At 31.4% G+C, this 16,090-nt stretch overlaps 1 protein-coding gene across 1 annotated transcript; it reads right to left on the bottom strand.

Moving 5' to 3' along the window:
* Positions 1-1,285: 1,285 nt before the first annotated feature.
* On the bottom strand, positions 1,286-3,963 carry LOC125207816 (1-aminocyclopropane-1-carboxylate synthase-like). Its single transcript, XM_048107314.2, has 3 exons — positions 3,577-3,963; positions 3,324-3,484; positions 1,286-2,489 (listed from the first exon to the last, which is right to left on the bottom strand). Exons 1-3 carry the CDS (start codon positions 3,880-3,882, stop codon positions 1,517-1,519), a joined length of 1,440 nt encoding a protein of 479 aa, XP_047963271.1. The 5' UTR covers positions 3,883-3,963; the 3' UTR covers positions 1,286-1,516.
* Between the last annotated feature and the right edge of the window lie 12,127 nt (positions 3,964-16,090).

Below are 16,090 nucleotides of genomic sequence, written 5' to 3'. Positions count from 1 at the left end.
TTCAGTATCTTGCCATACTTGATCTGCTCAAGAATTCAATCTCCTCCTGATATGTAGAAATCATTAAAAGCAATAGACTTAACCTCACCACTGGACAAATTTTCAACACTCTATTACTCCTCTGTCTCATTGAAGATGACTCACTTTTCTTTTTGGTTTGTCCCAATCAAAATAACTCATTACTAAAAATAGAAACACTTTTAGCTCTACTCTATTCTCACACCACTTAACACACAAAATAAAGCTGCATAAAATCTCGTGTCGCCCAAGGAATGAGTCATCTTCCTTGGAATAGAGGGAGTAGTCTATAGGGAATAGATAAAGATGAGTGTTTCATGCGAATTCTTATAGATTAGTTTTTCCATTGAACCAAGTTCTTGGGATCTCCAAACGTGATGGTTGGGTTACCACTATGACAATTCTTTAGGTTGATGATTTCAAACTCATTCTCTCTAGCAATTTATTCATTTGATCACGATTTAACTCTTTGGTTAGCAGATCCGCTAGATTTTCAAATGACTTCACAGTCAACAAAAATAACCCCTGTTGTAATCAAATGTCTCACGATAATATGTCGAGACTTACCATATACCCAAACTTAAATCCAAAAGCATATTTCATATTCACCAACATTTTACACTTTTAAAATCTTACCTATATAATATCACAAATTATACAGAAAAAATAATAAATATTAATTTATCTAAAATGTATTAGAAAAATAATTTTTAATCGATTAAAAATCAATAAAAGTAAATATATCAAATTGTAAAAAAAAAAAAGATATCCTCAATTAAAAGTTTAAAGATGTACGTGTACTGAAGTATGATTATTAGACCAATTTATTCTAGCTATCTCAAAATTCAGTTAGATATATTTACATTAATTAGCCCAATACCCATTTATTAATTATTTGAAATCCATTTAACTAGGTAATAAAACCTAAAAAATATGCGCTCACTTTCCGTCGTCTTCGTTATTATGATTTCTTCCCCAATTTGTGCATCTCCTTAAGCAGCTGATCCTTCTCTTCATATACAAGTAATTATCTTCGAATATAAACAAAAAAAAGGATGGGTTTAACCACAATTTTTAAAAAATAAAAGAACCGATTTGCGATGAGTTTTAGAATATAGTTAGAGCTTATTTAACTGTAAAGATTGATCATTAAGTATGGTTGCAGGTTTCAATATTAATTTATTACTATAATAATTAATAATAATAATGGTAACATAGCAAAAAAATCATAAATTTATTGTTATTTTAATTATGGAGGAATGAAGAGTTAAAAACGGCTACAAATCCATTTATTTTTCAGAGGATGCAAAGCGCAGATACATACTACAGTACATATTTTCAGCCCAGCCCAATTAGTTACATTTGGGGCAGTAATTAAACAGATAAAATGTGGTTGGGCTTACAGCCCATTTGGACAATTGGAAATGCTAGACTTACAATTATATTGGACAAGGTGCATGTGCAAAAAAAAATATCTATGTTTGTGTATGAAATGTGCTCAGTTATTAGCACGAAGGAGTGGTGAGTGAGGTGGTATAGGTGAGTGAGGCGACATTATACGAGGCGAGGTGGCCATTTTTCGCGACGTAAAGCTCAATTTCAAGTTCCTTTGCCACGACTTGGCCCCCTTGCCTTTCTCAACGAACATCCGGATCCTCCCTAGCGCGATCTCTAAGGTCTCGTCATCCATATTCGCGAAGCAAACTCTAAACCAACCCGGCTCGTGGCAGTGGAAGGACGAGCCGGGTGACACATTCAACTTCACCTCATTAACAATCAGCCTCCACAACTCCATCTCACCATCAAATGTGGGCTCTTTCAATAGTTGCCTAAGATCCATCCAACAATAAAGCCCAGCATTGCTCTCCAAACAACCTATGCCCACTTCTTTAAGCCCTTTAGTAAACGAGTCGTACCGGCTCGCCAGCCTCCTCCTGCTTTCAGACAAGTACTTGTCCGTAAATTCTTCGTCCAACAACATTTTCGCCAATAAATGTTGCGTTTGGGAGGAAACTAGTCCGAAGCTCGACTGCTTCCTAGCACAACTAACCACGTGGTCATTGTACGAGTACAAAATCCCGACCCTAAAGCCGGGGAGGCCCATGTCCTTAGACAAACTGTACACCACGTGAATTAGGTCAAGGTTGCACTCCATCTCCTCCGCTACTTCCGAAATGCTCACAAATCGCGGTGAACGGAACACGGTCGCCCCGTATATTTCGTCGCACACTAGATGGATTTGCTTCTCATTGATGAATGTTACTAGGCTTCTTAAATTGGTCTTGTCCATTGTCGTGCCTAATGGATTTGAAGGGTTTGACAGAATTACCCCTTTAACCTTGATATTGGCTTTTTGGGCATTCTCAAATGCTTCTTCAAGGTCTTCTTTGGTCATTTGAAAATTGTTCGAGCTTTGGCACGTTACCGGTAGTAGTTGGACTTTGGTTCTCCATCTCAAATCCCGATTAAATCTGCACGCCAAAATCAAAAGTTTAGGATATAATTATATGTAATTTATATACCATAAATAAATCAAATTAGTTGACATATGTTGTGCACGTGGTCCACGCTGACTAGATAGAGTCTAGATTGAGCTACAAATTGACTTTTAGCATATCAATTCCACAAGTCAATTACTAAACATTTTATAATATTATTCATGTTGAAAATTCCATATTTAATGAATTAGTGGGTGGGTGTTGTGGTCAAGTTCAAGTATAAAATTGATCACACCCGAATAGTGGGGTAGCACAATCTGAAAATATAGTAGTTGTAGCAGCTAGAGAATCAAGAAAAAAGGTTTGGAAAAGTGACATATAATTTGTTCCTTGTCATCTCAAAACATTCTTTGAAAAAGAGTTTTGTTTAAATGCAACAATATCATGTGTGCTACCAACTTCGGCTCCACCGAATTAAATCTGGATGGACACGTGTACGGCGCAGATTGTATAACATAGAACGTGTATTAGGTCTCAAGGGCGTGTTTAATTTATTTGGAGGAAGTAGAATGTTTGTTGCTTGTTACATTATGTTTGTTATTTCGGCACGTAAGTAAAGTTTAGTGATACATAGAGAGCAGAACTTATCTGGTGTAGTATAGATTTCGGAAGAAATAATTACGACACGATTGTGACGCGTGAGAATAAATAGGTGACCCCTTTTAGTAGTTACGTAACTAAATATTATTCTGGAGTTTAAAAATTTTTATACTATTTTTGATGTGTGATGAAGCGAGTGTAGAAGCTAGGAAGAGAGTACTATTATTAATTGCAAAACGTGTAAGGTGGACTAGAATTGTGACTTACGCAGGATAATACGGAGACGGCACGAGAAATGCATCGCCGTCGTTAGCCAAACAGAATATAGCAACCTCATTAGCTCCGGTTGCTCCACCCGCCATTACTATGCGATCTGGATCGAATCTCACTCTTTCGCCTCGTGCTTTTTCCATGAATCTTGCCACTCCCTAAAACATATCAAAATTTAACTAAGCTTCTAGTATAACTAATTTTTTTTATTAATTGATAGTATTATTATATGGAGTATGTATATATATACCTTTCTGAACTCGGGCAAGCCGTGATAGTCTTGAAACAATGCCATGTTTTTGAATGCATGGAGTCCTTCAGCGTTGCAGATGGAGGCCTCCGGATTTGCCTTGATCCAATCCAACACCATGTCCAGCGAAAGCTGATTTTCGGCGAGGCCCATTTGGATGACTCCATTAGGGTTGGTGATGGGGTGGAAAGGGTCTTTGTCATAGGCTTTCCATCCATCGAAATACGGTGAGTTTTCGCCGTGTTGATCGCTGGTGGCGAGTTTGGATAGAAGCGCTTGGGATTTCACCTTCTTTGTACCTTCCATTTAATATGCAGAAGAAAAAGACTAAGAAGAAGATGTTGAGGCTCTTGTATTAGTGTGTGTGTGTGTGTGTGTGAAAGATTTTGCTAGGAAGGGAGGATGAAAAGATGAAGTTATTTGCATTGGGGAAAATGAGCTACTTATATATAGGGGAATGACCAAGCTAAAGGGTGACGTGGACTTACACATAGAGAAAGTCGGTTTCAACATTCAAACCTTTGGAATATTTTCTACCAATACACACGTAAGATTGTTTTCTTACATATGTGCTAATTGGTCAAATCCTTCTTAAATACTCCCTCCATCTCACAAAATTTATCCCATTTTATCATTTTCATCCGTCCTACAAAATTTGTTCAACTGTAATCTTATCAAAAATAGATATTAAATACACCCCTCCATCTCCTTAATGTGGGACCCTTATTCCACTACACACATTTATTTAATACAAAGTCAAACAGTTTTTAAAATTCGCATCAGATTAAACTGGGATAAACTTTGTGGGATGAAAGAAGTACTTAGTTACACATGCATTGAAATTAATTATATTTATCAATTATTTAAGATATTTCTAATTCCTTTTATTCTCATATAAATTTCCTTTTCTTTTATTTTTTTTATTAGATATTTTATATGCATCCTCTTAATGGCGTCAATTCAAAAGGCTAGCAAGATTTGATTATATCAATACACACATACTATTAGAAATGGGCCACTCACCCCTTAAAAGATCTCATAAGGGGGAGGGTTATCCACACTTATATAGAGGAGCTAGGATCATCACCAAGCCAATGTGGGACAAGATATTAGAATTTTAACACGCCCCCTCACGTGTGGGCCGGAATGACACATCGGATTCCATCACGTGGGTAGGCAAGAGAAGAGATAAAGAAAATAAACTCCATCATCGACTTGGGCCCACTCTGATACCATATTAGAAATGAGTCACTCACCCCTTAAAAGGCCTCATAAGGGGGAGGGTTATCCACACTTATATAGAGAAGCTAGGATCATCACCAAGCCGATGTGTGACAAGGATATGGAGAATTTAACACGCTCCCTCACGTGTGGGCCGGAATGACACATCGGACTTCCATCACGTGGGTAGGCAAGAGAAGAGATAAAGAGATAAACCATCATCGACTTAGGCCCTCTCTGATACCATATTAGAAATGGGTCACTCACCCCTTAAAAGGCCTCATAAGGAGGAGGATTATCCACACTTATATAGAGGAGCTAGGATCATCACCAAACCGATGTGGGGAACAAGATATTAGAATTTTAACACATCCACATCTTATAAGCCCAATTTATTTATATATTAAAATGTGCATATACAGACATGTGCAATTTTTTTTTTTTTTTTAAACCTTGAACAACCTCGTGATATATGCATGGATATAACAAAATCATTCACAGTCAATCACTCACTCAGTTGTTATAAATTATCGAGTAGAGCCTAATTAGGTTTAAGACACAAACAAATTTTACAAGTTTAATTGAACATAAATTCATGATCACATGTGTATTGTTAACAAATAAGTTTAATAGCATAATTACTTAGGAGCAATGGCGGACGCAGGATTTTGATACTGGGGGGTCCAAACTAACATTATCAATTGTTGCGTACTTTTAGTATCAATAAGGCCAGAAACAATCACGACATGAACAATACAAATATCGTGAGATAAATAATTTAAAAATGAGCAATATAAGGTAAAGTACATATGAAGATAGTGTCAATGTCGAAATAATTGAAGAATATAATTTTAAATAAAAAGCATAACTTTAATTTTAAATAATATGAATATATACGCTTATTAATGTAACTAAATAATTATTTTTATTCTAGGATTATAAAAATTACTACTACTACTTTATGATGTTACAATGACAATTTTTACACAAATAAAAATTATATAACTAGAAAAAACATAAATAAATTAATCTAGCCGATAAAGTAAAAAACTATGAATAAGTTAATAGATAAATAAATCTATTTAGTTGCCCTAGCTTCGAGAAATCCCAAAAATGAACATATATTAGCAACCGCAAGGAATCGAACCCGTGACATCCTTGTAACTTGGCCAACTAATTGACCAACTGAGCTATGGACTAACTTGATAATTGAATTATGAACTATATATATAGGAACATCGAAAATGAGTGGGGGTTCCAAGGGCCCCCCATGCCCCTTAGTGGGTCCGCCTCTTCTTAGGAGTACTATTTTTTTAAGTATATGGATTTCAAAGTAAAATTAAACTAAGTTTTGCTCATACAAGTGCATGGAAGTGATATGTGTACCGTACATAGTATTAATAAAGTCAAATGATGAGCAATATGGTAGAGCATATTCAAACCTAAAGTACGATGATGTCGTGTGACATTGAATTATAGTCGCCACGCGTGCCAACGCTTAATTTACACATAATTTTAGGCAGAAATTTATCTAAAGTTGCTAAACTTTGATGATTTTGGTTCATTCATTAATTTCTATATACATATAAAAAAGTATGTAAGTCCATTTATATATAATTTGATGCTGTCTCAAAGCAAAAGATTCGTTAGTTGAAAATCACACCCTAGTGAAGTCATTATTAAGGAAAAACTATATATACGTTTAATAAAAATATCTTAACAATTTATAATCATATAAAGTATATGAACGATTGAAAGCTAACACTAAGTTCTTAAGTACTTCATGTTTTAGTTCTTTTTTACTTTGTGCATGCTGTGTAATCGCCTGAGTTAGGGTGTGTTTTGTTTTATTGTACTCTGTTAATTTATTCATATCTCATAGTCATATTTATTTTTATTTTCATGTTCATTAAAATTAGTAATCTTCCCCTTATGATAAATTTTTCCATCTAATGAAGTAAGCAAATTATATCATAATTATTTGTAGTGAGCGGACAAAGTATTTTTTTTTTGGCTAGTATGAGTATTTTTGTTTGCAATAGTGCAATCTTTCTTTTGTTCTATCGATGGTTATTTTTCAAAAAAAAAATACTAATAATGATTTTTCTTCTACCCACATAATAACTTGAACCTTCAACCAATTAATTGAAGAAGAAATGTCTTATCAACTGATTTGCACTTTATCATCTACTTATTTTGTTAATGGCCTTTTTGATATGCTATTTCCCCTTCTTTTTAAACTTCCCCACAGCTTTAGATTTGAACATTTTATTACTCATAAAAAATAGTACTCCGTATACTAGAATATTTATATTGATTCCTAAGTATTATTTTGTTAATTCTCATACGGAGTATAATTTGTACACTTTATAATGATTATTTTCAGATATTATTTTTTATGTTAATAATAATTTAGAATGTAAAGTACAATTTTCTCAAATTTAATTAAAGATTATAATTTCATCAAATACTCTCTTTGAACTTGAAAATGATACTTGGCTACTTTATTAATTATTGTTACCAAAATAATAGCACTAAAGATCTAGAAGGCGTACCCTTTTTCCACATATTACCATTTAGAACTTCTCCAAATCTGACCATGAATTTCAAGGATGGGAGGAGTAAACTAAAAGGAATATATTAAAGACAAATATATAAACAGCGATTATAAATGATAAGTAGTGGTTAGAACGTCAATCAACATAAAATTAGATAATTGGTGCTCAAAGAAAAGTTTAGAGGATGTATGTGCATTATTAATGTCATTTTAAAGATATAAAAACGCGAAGGAATTTGGTCCAAATTTTCTGGAACGCGCTGCACGACGCAATAAATGGGAAGTGTTATAGTTTTCAAATTATTGCCTAATATGAATTGTAAATGATGCAAGTGCGTCTTGGACGGAAACAATATTTGCCTATTTCAGCATCGATTTTGATTAGCCTTTGGGATGTCCAAAGAGCCATGCACACAATTAATAATTGTCGGATATTTAAGTTTGATAAATATTACTAATTACAACCCTATAATTGGAATTTGAGCATCTACATGACTACATATACATAATTCATTTAAAATCGACCCATAAATATTAATTAGTTAAAAATAAATTATAATATTACATGGAGTATTTATATTCTACAATAACTTCAGAAAATGTTACTCCTAACTTTATAAATTTAATATCTGTAGAATTTGGAAAAGATTAATAATTTTATTGGATCTTTGTATAATTAAATGTGTGAATTTGTCATAAATATTTTAATTCAAATCCTTTAAATAATTTCTTTATAATAGAGTCAAATTAGTAAGAAAAATAGTACTAGAATTAATAACAAATTATTAGTACGGAGTAGGTAGCAGTCTAGCACATTGCATCGTTCCTAAAATATAGGAATATGAGATATCTTCGTTACTGTCGCTTTAGTTTCTTTCTTACCGAATGTACCCACGTTTCATTTGTTTGATTTGGGTATCCAAACCAAACATATTTTACACAATTAAAATATATAGTTATCTGCTTAAATAATTCAGTTGGATTTTGTTTTTATTATAGTACAGTATGTTTTATAAATATTGTTGCAATAGTAACAAAATATATGATGCGTACATGCATAATTTGTTTAATAGTAGTAGTAGAGGATGTAATCAATTGCTAACTAATTATCAATTCCAAATTGAGATCAATTTTCAATCATTAGATTAGAAGATCTCGTGGTTAATATAATGCCAAGTGTAATATATTTTAAATTTAACTAATTATTAATTAAATAAAAAGTGTATTAATGTCAAATCTTATATGTAGTAATTATAACTAACTACTTTCTCTCTCCTCAAAATCATCTCAAATCTTTAAATTTACGTAATTCTCCCAATTTAAATTATTTTTTCGCAAAAAATATATCAAATTAAAGATAATTTGATTCCAACGAGATCTCAATTGCATATGTTCCGACGATGTTTGGGTGATGAAATTTGATAAATTATATTTCAATTTTCGTACATGTTGATAAGCAGTTTTTATCAACAAATGCAACAAAAAATCTCAATATATTGTAGGCAAAATCTCAATATTATGCATGTCCAATCTCAATAAAAATGTTTTGATATTTTCTTGTCCTTGTATTGATATTCTAATGTCATATTGTTGATATTTGTAATACATAATGTTGATATAAAAAAACACCCACGAAAATTATCATATGATAACATAATGACGATATTACCCTTTTGTTGATATTTTGTCTACTATTTATTGAGATTTGTGAGCTTTAATCTCATCCACTCATTTTTAAATCCAATGGTGGAGATTTAGTCTTGATTTTGGATTAAAGTGCTATAAGCATTAGAATAGGACCCCTAGTAGTAGTATCTACTTTGACTACAAATTTTAGAAAATACTATTCCCTCCGTCCCACTCTTCCTTTTCAAAATGTCTCATTTTAAATAACATATTTTCAAAATAGAAACGTCATTCTCTCTATTTTTTCTCTCGCTTTTGTTTTATTTTCTCCATTTTATATATAAAACAATACTATATAAAATTTCTGTAATATAAATACTCCACTTAAAGTGGGACAGAAGGAGTATTTTTTACTGTGACCATTTTATATCGAAAACCCAAAATCAGATTTAAATAAAGTACTGTACTATGATTCTTTTAGCAGTTAACCCAAACTAATTAAATAAATTAATATCTCACTAACTATTTTTACATGTGTAAATAGTGAGAAATGTCACGTGTAGAAAGGGACACGTGGCAAGGACTTAGAAAGGTTGAATAGGGACCTTTTCTGGTTGGTATATTAATCATGAATGCATAGTTTAAATCATGTGGGGCGGTGTCAATATACATATACTTCTATTAATTTTTTTTTGGCATTTATTACTACTGTATATTATTCTAAAAAATTCGAATTGTAAAATTGTAGTAATGGATTTAAGTAGAGTCGCTGAAACTACAATTAACAAAAAGTGGTTAAAAGAAAACATAAGGAAAAAAAACAATTGACTAGTCGATATATAGATTATCTGTAAATGTATGTACATGTCACCGGCCTATGTTTATGTCATTTATTTGATGTTGATTTAGTTAGTTCATCCCTTTCGTTTTAATGTCATGACTCATATCGTCCTAGAATTTTGGAGCCAATCATATATCTTCTATCATCCCCACACCGTCCATATATTACAAATCATATAATTCACCTATTTTAATTTATTTATTTTTTGTTAAAAGCTATATATATATATAACCAAGTCTATAATTTATTTATATGTATATGAGTACTCCAATTTTATTAATTAGATTTTTCGACTTATAATTTGGTATATTAAACTAGGGTCCTATTCTAATGCTTTTAGCACCCTAATCCAAAATCAAGACTAAATCTCCACCCTTGGATTTTAAAATGAGTGGATGAGATTAAAGCTCACAAAATCTCAATAAATAGTAGACAAAATATCAACAAAAGGGTAATATCGTCATTATGTTATCATATGATAATTTTCGTGAGTGTTTTTTTATATCAACATTGTGTATTAAAAATATCAACAATATGACATTGGAATATCATCACATTTTTATTGAGATTGGACATGCATAATATTGAGATTTTGCCTACAATATATTGAGATTTTTTGTTGCATTTGTTGAAAATAGCTGCTTATCAACATGTACGAAAAAATTGAAATATAATTTATCAAATTTCATCACCCGAACATCGTCGGAATATATGCAATTGAGATCTCGTTGGAATCCTTATTAAATTATCTTTAATTTGATATATTTTTTGCGAAAAAATAATTTAAATTGAGAGAGTTACGTAAATTTAAAGATTTGAGATGATTTTGAGGAGAGAGAAAGTAGTTAGTTATAATTACTACATATAGATTTGACATTAATACCCTTTTAATTTAATTAATAATTATTTAAATTTAAAATATATTACACTTGGCATCATATTAACCACAAGATCTTCTAATATAATGGTTGAAAATTGGTCTCAATTTGGGATTGGTAATTAGTTAGCAATTGATTACCTCCCATAAACTATATTGTGATTATAACTTCAATATTATGCACGAGATTATATGTGTCGCGCTACGTATATATTATTTCTATATAAAAAGCATAAAATATATGAAATACATATAAAACATATTTAAAAATAATTTAAACTACCGGACTGATATAAAATATGAAACTGGAATGGCAATTTAGATTATTATTATTGTTGTTGTTATTATTGTTAATCCACGTAAGTAAATATGTGTAACTCACGTGATGCAACTCATGGAAGTGATATCATTATCCAAATACGATTTTGATCATTTTATTTCTAAATTATGGAATGCTTAACTTTTGACTAAAAAAATGAATATTTCAAAGATATATACGCATGCGATAAGGATGAAAACTTGAAATATAGAAGTTTGTTTGTGGTCAATTCCACAAGGATGCACGCAGTCATCAAATTATTAGAAACTAATTTACTTAATATGTCTTCATTATAATTTATATTGATTGAAGAACATCGTTCACACCGACCCCTTTTTTGCTAAATTTGGGTTCTCCTTGCTTTAAACGATTGGACGTCTTCTTTGTTTATTCTGATAGTTAATTCCTTTTAAGAATCTATTATTGAGTTGAGTATCTGACTCTTTATCTAATCAATCCTAAAAACGAGTTTCATTTACTTAATTTTTACATACAAAATGAAATATACAAAGCGTGTGGAGGTGCAACAAGCCGTATCTCCCCTATATCAATTTCTTCAACTATATAACTATCGAGAATATTTAAAATTTAACTTTCTTTTTTGAAGTTTTTTCTCTTAGAAAAATCATAAAAGTAAATACTCCCTCCGTCCCAGATAATTCGACCCAGTATTCCATTTTGGGCCGTCCCATATAATTTGTCCCACTTCACTTTTACGTACCATTTTTTGTAGTGGACCTCATTTTTTGCACTAACCCATTCCTACTCACATTTTATTATAAAACTAATACTTTAAAAATAGGACTCACATCCCACCAACTTTTTCAACTCACTCTCCATTAGATTTTTTAAAACTCGTGCCGGGTCAAAGTGTCCCAAATTATCTGGGACAGAGGGAGTATACTTTACGCATATATAGTACACGTGCATTGAATATGTATGTTTTGTAAAAGGACACTTAAGTTATGTGGAAACGACCAAATATCGTAATAATAATAGTACTTAAATAGGTCCTTAAACATTCACACTTTTTTAGTTATGGGTATTTTTGGTATTGAATATGGAAGAGTTGAAGGATATATTTTAGCACTATTCATATTTATAAATTAATTAGTATAGTACTCCATATAACACTGATATGGGATTCGTTTTCTAAGTATTAAAACGTGCATGTAATTCTGACTAATTAAAAGATCGTAAATAAAAAAGGATTTAGGAAAGGGGTAATAAGCAATGTGTGAAAAGTTGACTTGAATCGTAAATCAATTTTTCAAAAGCAAAATATGTCAATTTTCAACTTAGAAGAAAATTTGTGGTTGACTATATACCAATTTTATAAAAGCAATAATGTTTTTACTTGAGCGTGAAGCTTTTCCCACATAATTCATATTGCGATTTTTACCTTTTAAGCACAAAATCGTTGACACTGCCTAATTTCAAAATAAATAAATAAGTCAAATTATATACTACTCCTATTAATTATTCAAAAGATCACTCTAGATTTAGTATAACAAAGCGCACGAAAAGAAGATAATAGTGAAGTTTTTTTATTAAGTAACATATCTCTGAAAATATAAAGAGCCGTGATTTTCAATTATATAATATACTACTATTAAAAATTAAAATAGTATGAAATCAACTCGTATTTGGATAGTTATAGTGTGCACGTGTACGACATGAAGTTGCCATTTGAGAATGTTTTATAGGCCAAATCTGTTTATATTCATAAATCACAAATCTTAGTTAAGATACCCAAATTTTAGTAATCAAAACACTAATTAACTTTGTATCACAACTTCAATCAAAATTCCACCGATACGAACATTTCATAGAAAAAAAAAGGCAATAACGAATTGGGTCAAGCTTGTAATTGGTTAATGATTCTTCCCAACACAGAACTAAAGTTCAATCCATGAACAATATTCTTCATGTCGAATATGTCTTAGTAATATACTTTCTCATGGAATTAGTCTCAACTGTTGAATAAGTTCATTTCAACTAGCTTTATCTAGCCAAATTCTATTTAAACTCTTTGTATTTGATTTTAGTTGTATATCCGTATTTGCATATTCAGACTGGTCTTCTTAATGTTGCACACTCAGTAGACAGGTTAGGTGAGAAATTGGATTTATATTCCAAATGTATTTTACTTTTATGAAGATGGAGCACTTATTTGAATTTTTTATACACGTAATCCACTTATTATGTTGAAATATAATATATTCAACCATATTTGTTGATGTGCTAAAGTTAAAATGGAAAATGCTTTAGATATAAAGTCTTTATGATAACTTCCGACCACATAATCCAGAATTAATTGCATGCAATTTGTAATTTTATTATTTTATTGTCTCATAAGAGAGGTCAGTTATTACAAACTCATATTAATATATCACACATAGATTATGAAGGCAATCGAGGGATTTGTAATTCAAATAAGCTTTCTTTCTGTCTATTTCTTTTGAGATGAATTCACATTTTTAGCGTTTAACAAAAATTTTAGACTAATTAGGTACTAAATGACTTGCATTTTGTCTCCTTGACTTGTGAGCTGGGACAACATAAGTGAGGACCACCTTTACGAAGAGAGGTAAAATAATCTAAACTAGTGTTTGTTGAAAAACTCATATTTATGTTCACATCGTCGACTTGATGATAATCTTGTCTCATCTATATATACTTGAACAATCATCTTCTTTATAAGGTTTTTTAAGAGGGTGCATGGATGAAGTGCTGAAGAATAAAAACTATTATATCCGTCCTACAGTAGGAGTCCGCATTTGATTCGGCACGAGTTTTAAGAAATGTAAAGAAAAATAAGTTGAAAAAGTTAGTGGAATAAGTGTCTCACGTTTATTTATTAGTTTCATAATAATGAATGTGAGTGGAATGTGAGATTCACTTACCATTTATAGTAAAAGTAAAACTGGACTCTTATTGTGAGACGGATTAAAATGGTAAAAGTGGAATCTTATTGTGGGACAGAGGGAGTAACAATTAATAGAAATACACTATAGTGCGTAATCTATCACATTATTGATCCATTAAGCTTATTAAGCAATTCACACTTCGGTGTTCCATCATTTACTCCCTCTATCTCCGAACATGAGTCACATTTTTCCATTTTAGTCTGTCCGCGAATAAGAGTCTCGGTTCACTTTTACCATAGATGATAATAGGGTTCCACCTTCCACTAACTCATTCCGCTCACATTTCATTTAAAACTAATATATACAAGTGGGACCCTTATTCTACTAACTTTTTCTATTCACTTTTGTTAATATTTCTTAAAATATGTATCGTTCATAAATGAGACTCCTAATTATGGATGGAGGGAGTACAAGATAATGGAATGAGTACAGTTTCATATGCAACGAGTAATGTTCATTCCACACACATCCACACACGTACTTATTGTATGTAGGAAATTGTAGAGCTAAAATTCCAATTTCGAATATTACTTATATAAATGTAATGAATTTTTGTAAAATAATATAACATGATTTTTGCATCTATATATTCGAAATCGGGATCATGAGTTTATTCAACAAAGTAATGGATCCATCTTAAAGCCTCAAAATTGAGAGTTAAAATTGGCATCTCACAGTTTTGTCCTAAAATAGTTTATTTTATCAATTTTATGTATATATCATATTTGTGTGTTTATCGTGGAGTAGATGGAGTTATCGTTCACGTCCCAATACAAAATTAAGATATGTCAATCCATTTCATGACTTATTATAAGATACTATGACAACTATTCCCAACAATACTGATTGATCTATAATGATGTATTGTCCACATCGGATATGACAACTACAACATATCTAATTTTCTTCAATAATTCCAAACTAATATTCAAACGCAAAAATTGTTCGAGCCCATCTCATTGTGATAGGTGAAGATCCAAATTTGGATCATCATTTAAAATTTAAATGGATATAAATTTGGATTTGAATCTAGACTCATTTCAATTTTTGAATCTAGACGCATTTCACAGTTGAAATGTTTCACATATATACTACTCCATCCGTTCTATTGTAATAGAGACATTTCATTTTGCGCACTCGTTTTGAAAAAATAATTATAAATAGTTAAAGTGGAGAGAAAAAGTAAAGAAAGAAAGAGAATATTATAGATAAGACTCTTCTCTATATTATTCTCTCTTTTATTTTACTTTTTCTCCACTTTAACTATTTATAATTATTTTTTCAAAACGAGTATGCAAAATGAAATGCCTCTATTACTATGGAACGGAGGGAGTACTTCAATAGTACTCCCTCTGTCCACCATTATGAGTCCCGGTTGAGCATTTTAGATCGTCCGTCATTAGGATCGGAGTCCCCGTTCACTTTTACCAAAAATGGTATGTTGATCTCACATTCCACTATTTTTTTTTCACCCACTTTCTATTTCTTAAAACATGTGCCGAATTCAAATAGGACTCCTAATGGCGAATGGATGGAGTATATTAAAAAGGGTTTCCTCGAACAAATTAAGTCTTCTACTGTTCAATTGATGGCAGACTTAATATACATTGATCAAACCACGGTAAGTAATTGTTAATTCTACAGTACTCATTAAAATACTACCCCACTTACAAAGAAACGCAGAAACTTCACCAATCAGTAGCAAATGAAAGAAATAGTAGTAGACAATCTATATTTGTATGAACGGATTATCCTAAATTTAATTTCTTTTGTATCTATATTTTTCGGAGTGCTGGTTTGATTTCATTTTCTCAAATAAGAAGAAAACAAGCTTTTGAATTCATTAATTTTATGTTGGGGTTATAAGGTCACATAATTATTTAGAAAAAACGTAGGGATTGTGAAAAATGAGATGGTTGTCGAATCCAAAGTCATAATCGTTAAAGAGGTGAACTCATGAGTCATGACATAATTGGACCCGCATGTCTGGTTGTCTTCCAATATGTAGTTTTCATTCTATAAAACTTGATTTTAGAGATTTCTTTTCCTACCCAACAATGTAACTGCAAGCTGTAAAGATGTTCCACGTACGCTTGCAAAATCAAAACATAATTATCCAACTAAAACAAAAACTATTCTATCA

Source organism: Salvia hispanica, chromosome 6 (assembly GCF_029641045.1).
Source record: "Salvia hispanica isolate PSC_SH4W2 chromosome 6, Shi_PSC_v1, whole genome shotgun sequence".
In the NCBI taxonomy this organism is placed as follows: Eukaryota; Viridiplantae; Streptophyta; class Magnoliopsida; order Lamiales; family Lamiaceae; genus Salvia; species Salvia hispanica.
The sequence above is the reverse complement of the archived record's forward strand: the minus strand, read 5'-3'. Positions and strand labels throughout refer to the sequence as shown.

Coding starts and splice junctions, on each gene's coding strand:
- LOC125207816 (XM_048107314.2), bottom strand. CDS start 3,882: ATGGAAGGTACAAAGAAGGTGAAATCCCAAGCGCTTCTATCCAAACTC. Junction 3,485..3,576: donor GCTTGCCCGAGTTCAGAAAG/GTATATATATAC, acceptor GATATGTTTTAG/GGAGTGGCAAGATTCATGGA. Junction 2,490..3,323: donor CCGTCTCCGTATTATCCTGC/GTAAGTCACAAT, acceptor TTTGGCGTGCAG/ATTTAATCGGGATTTGAGAT.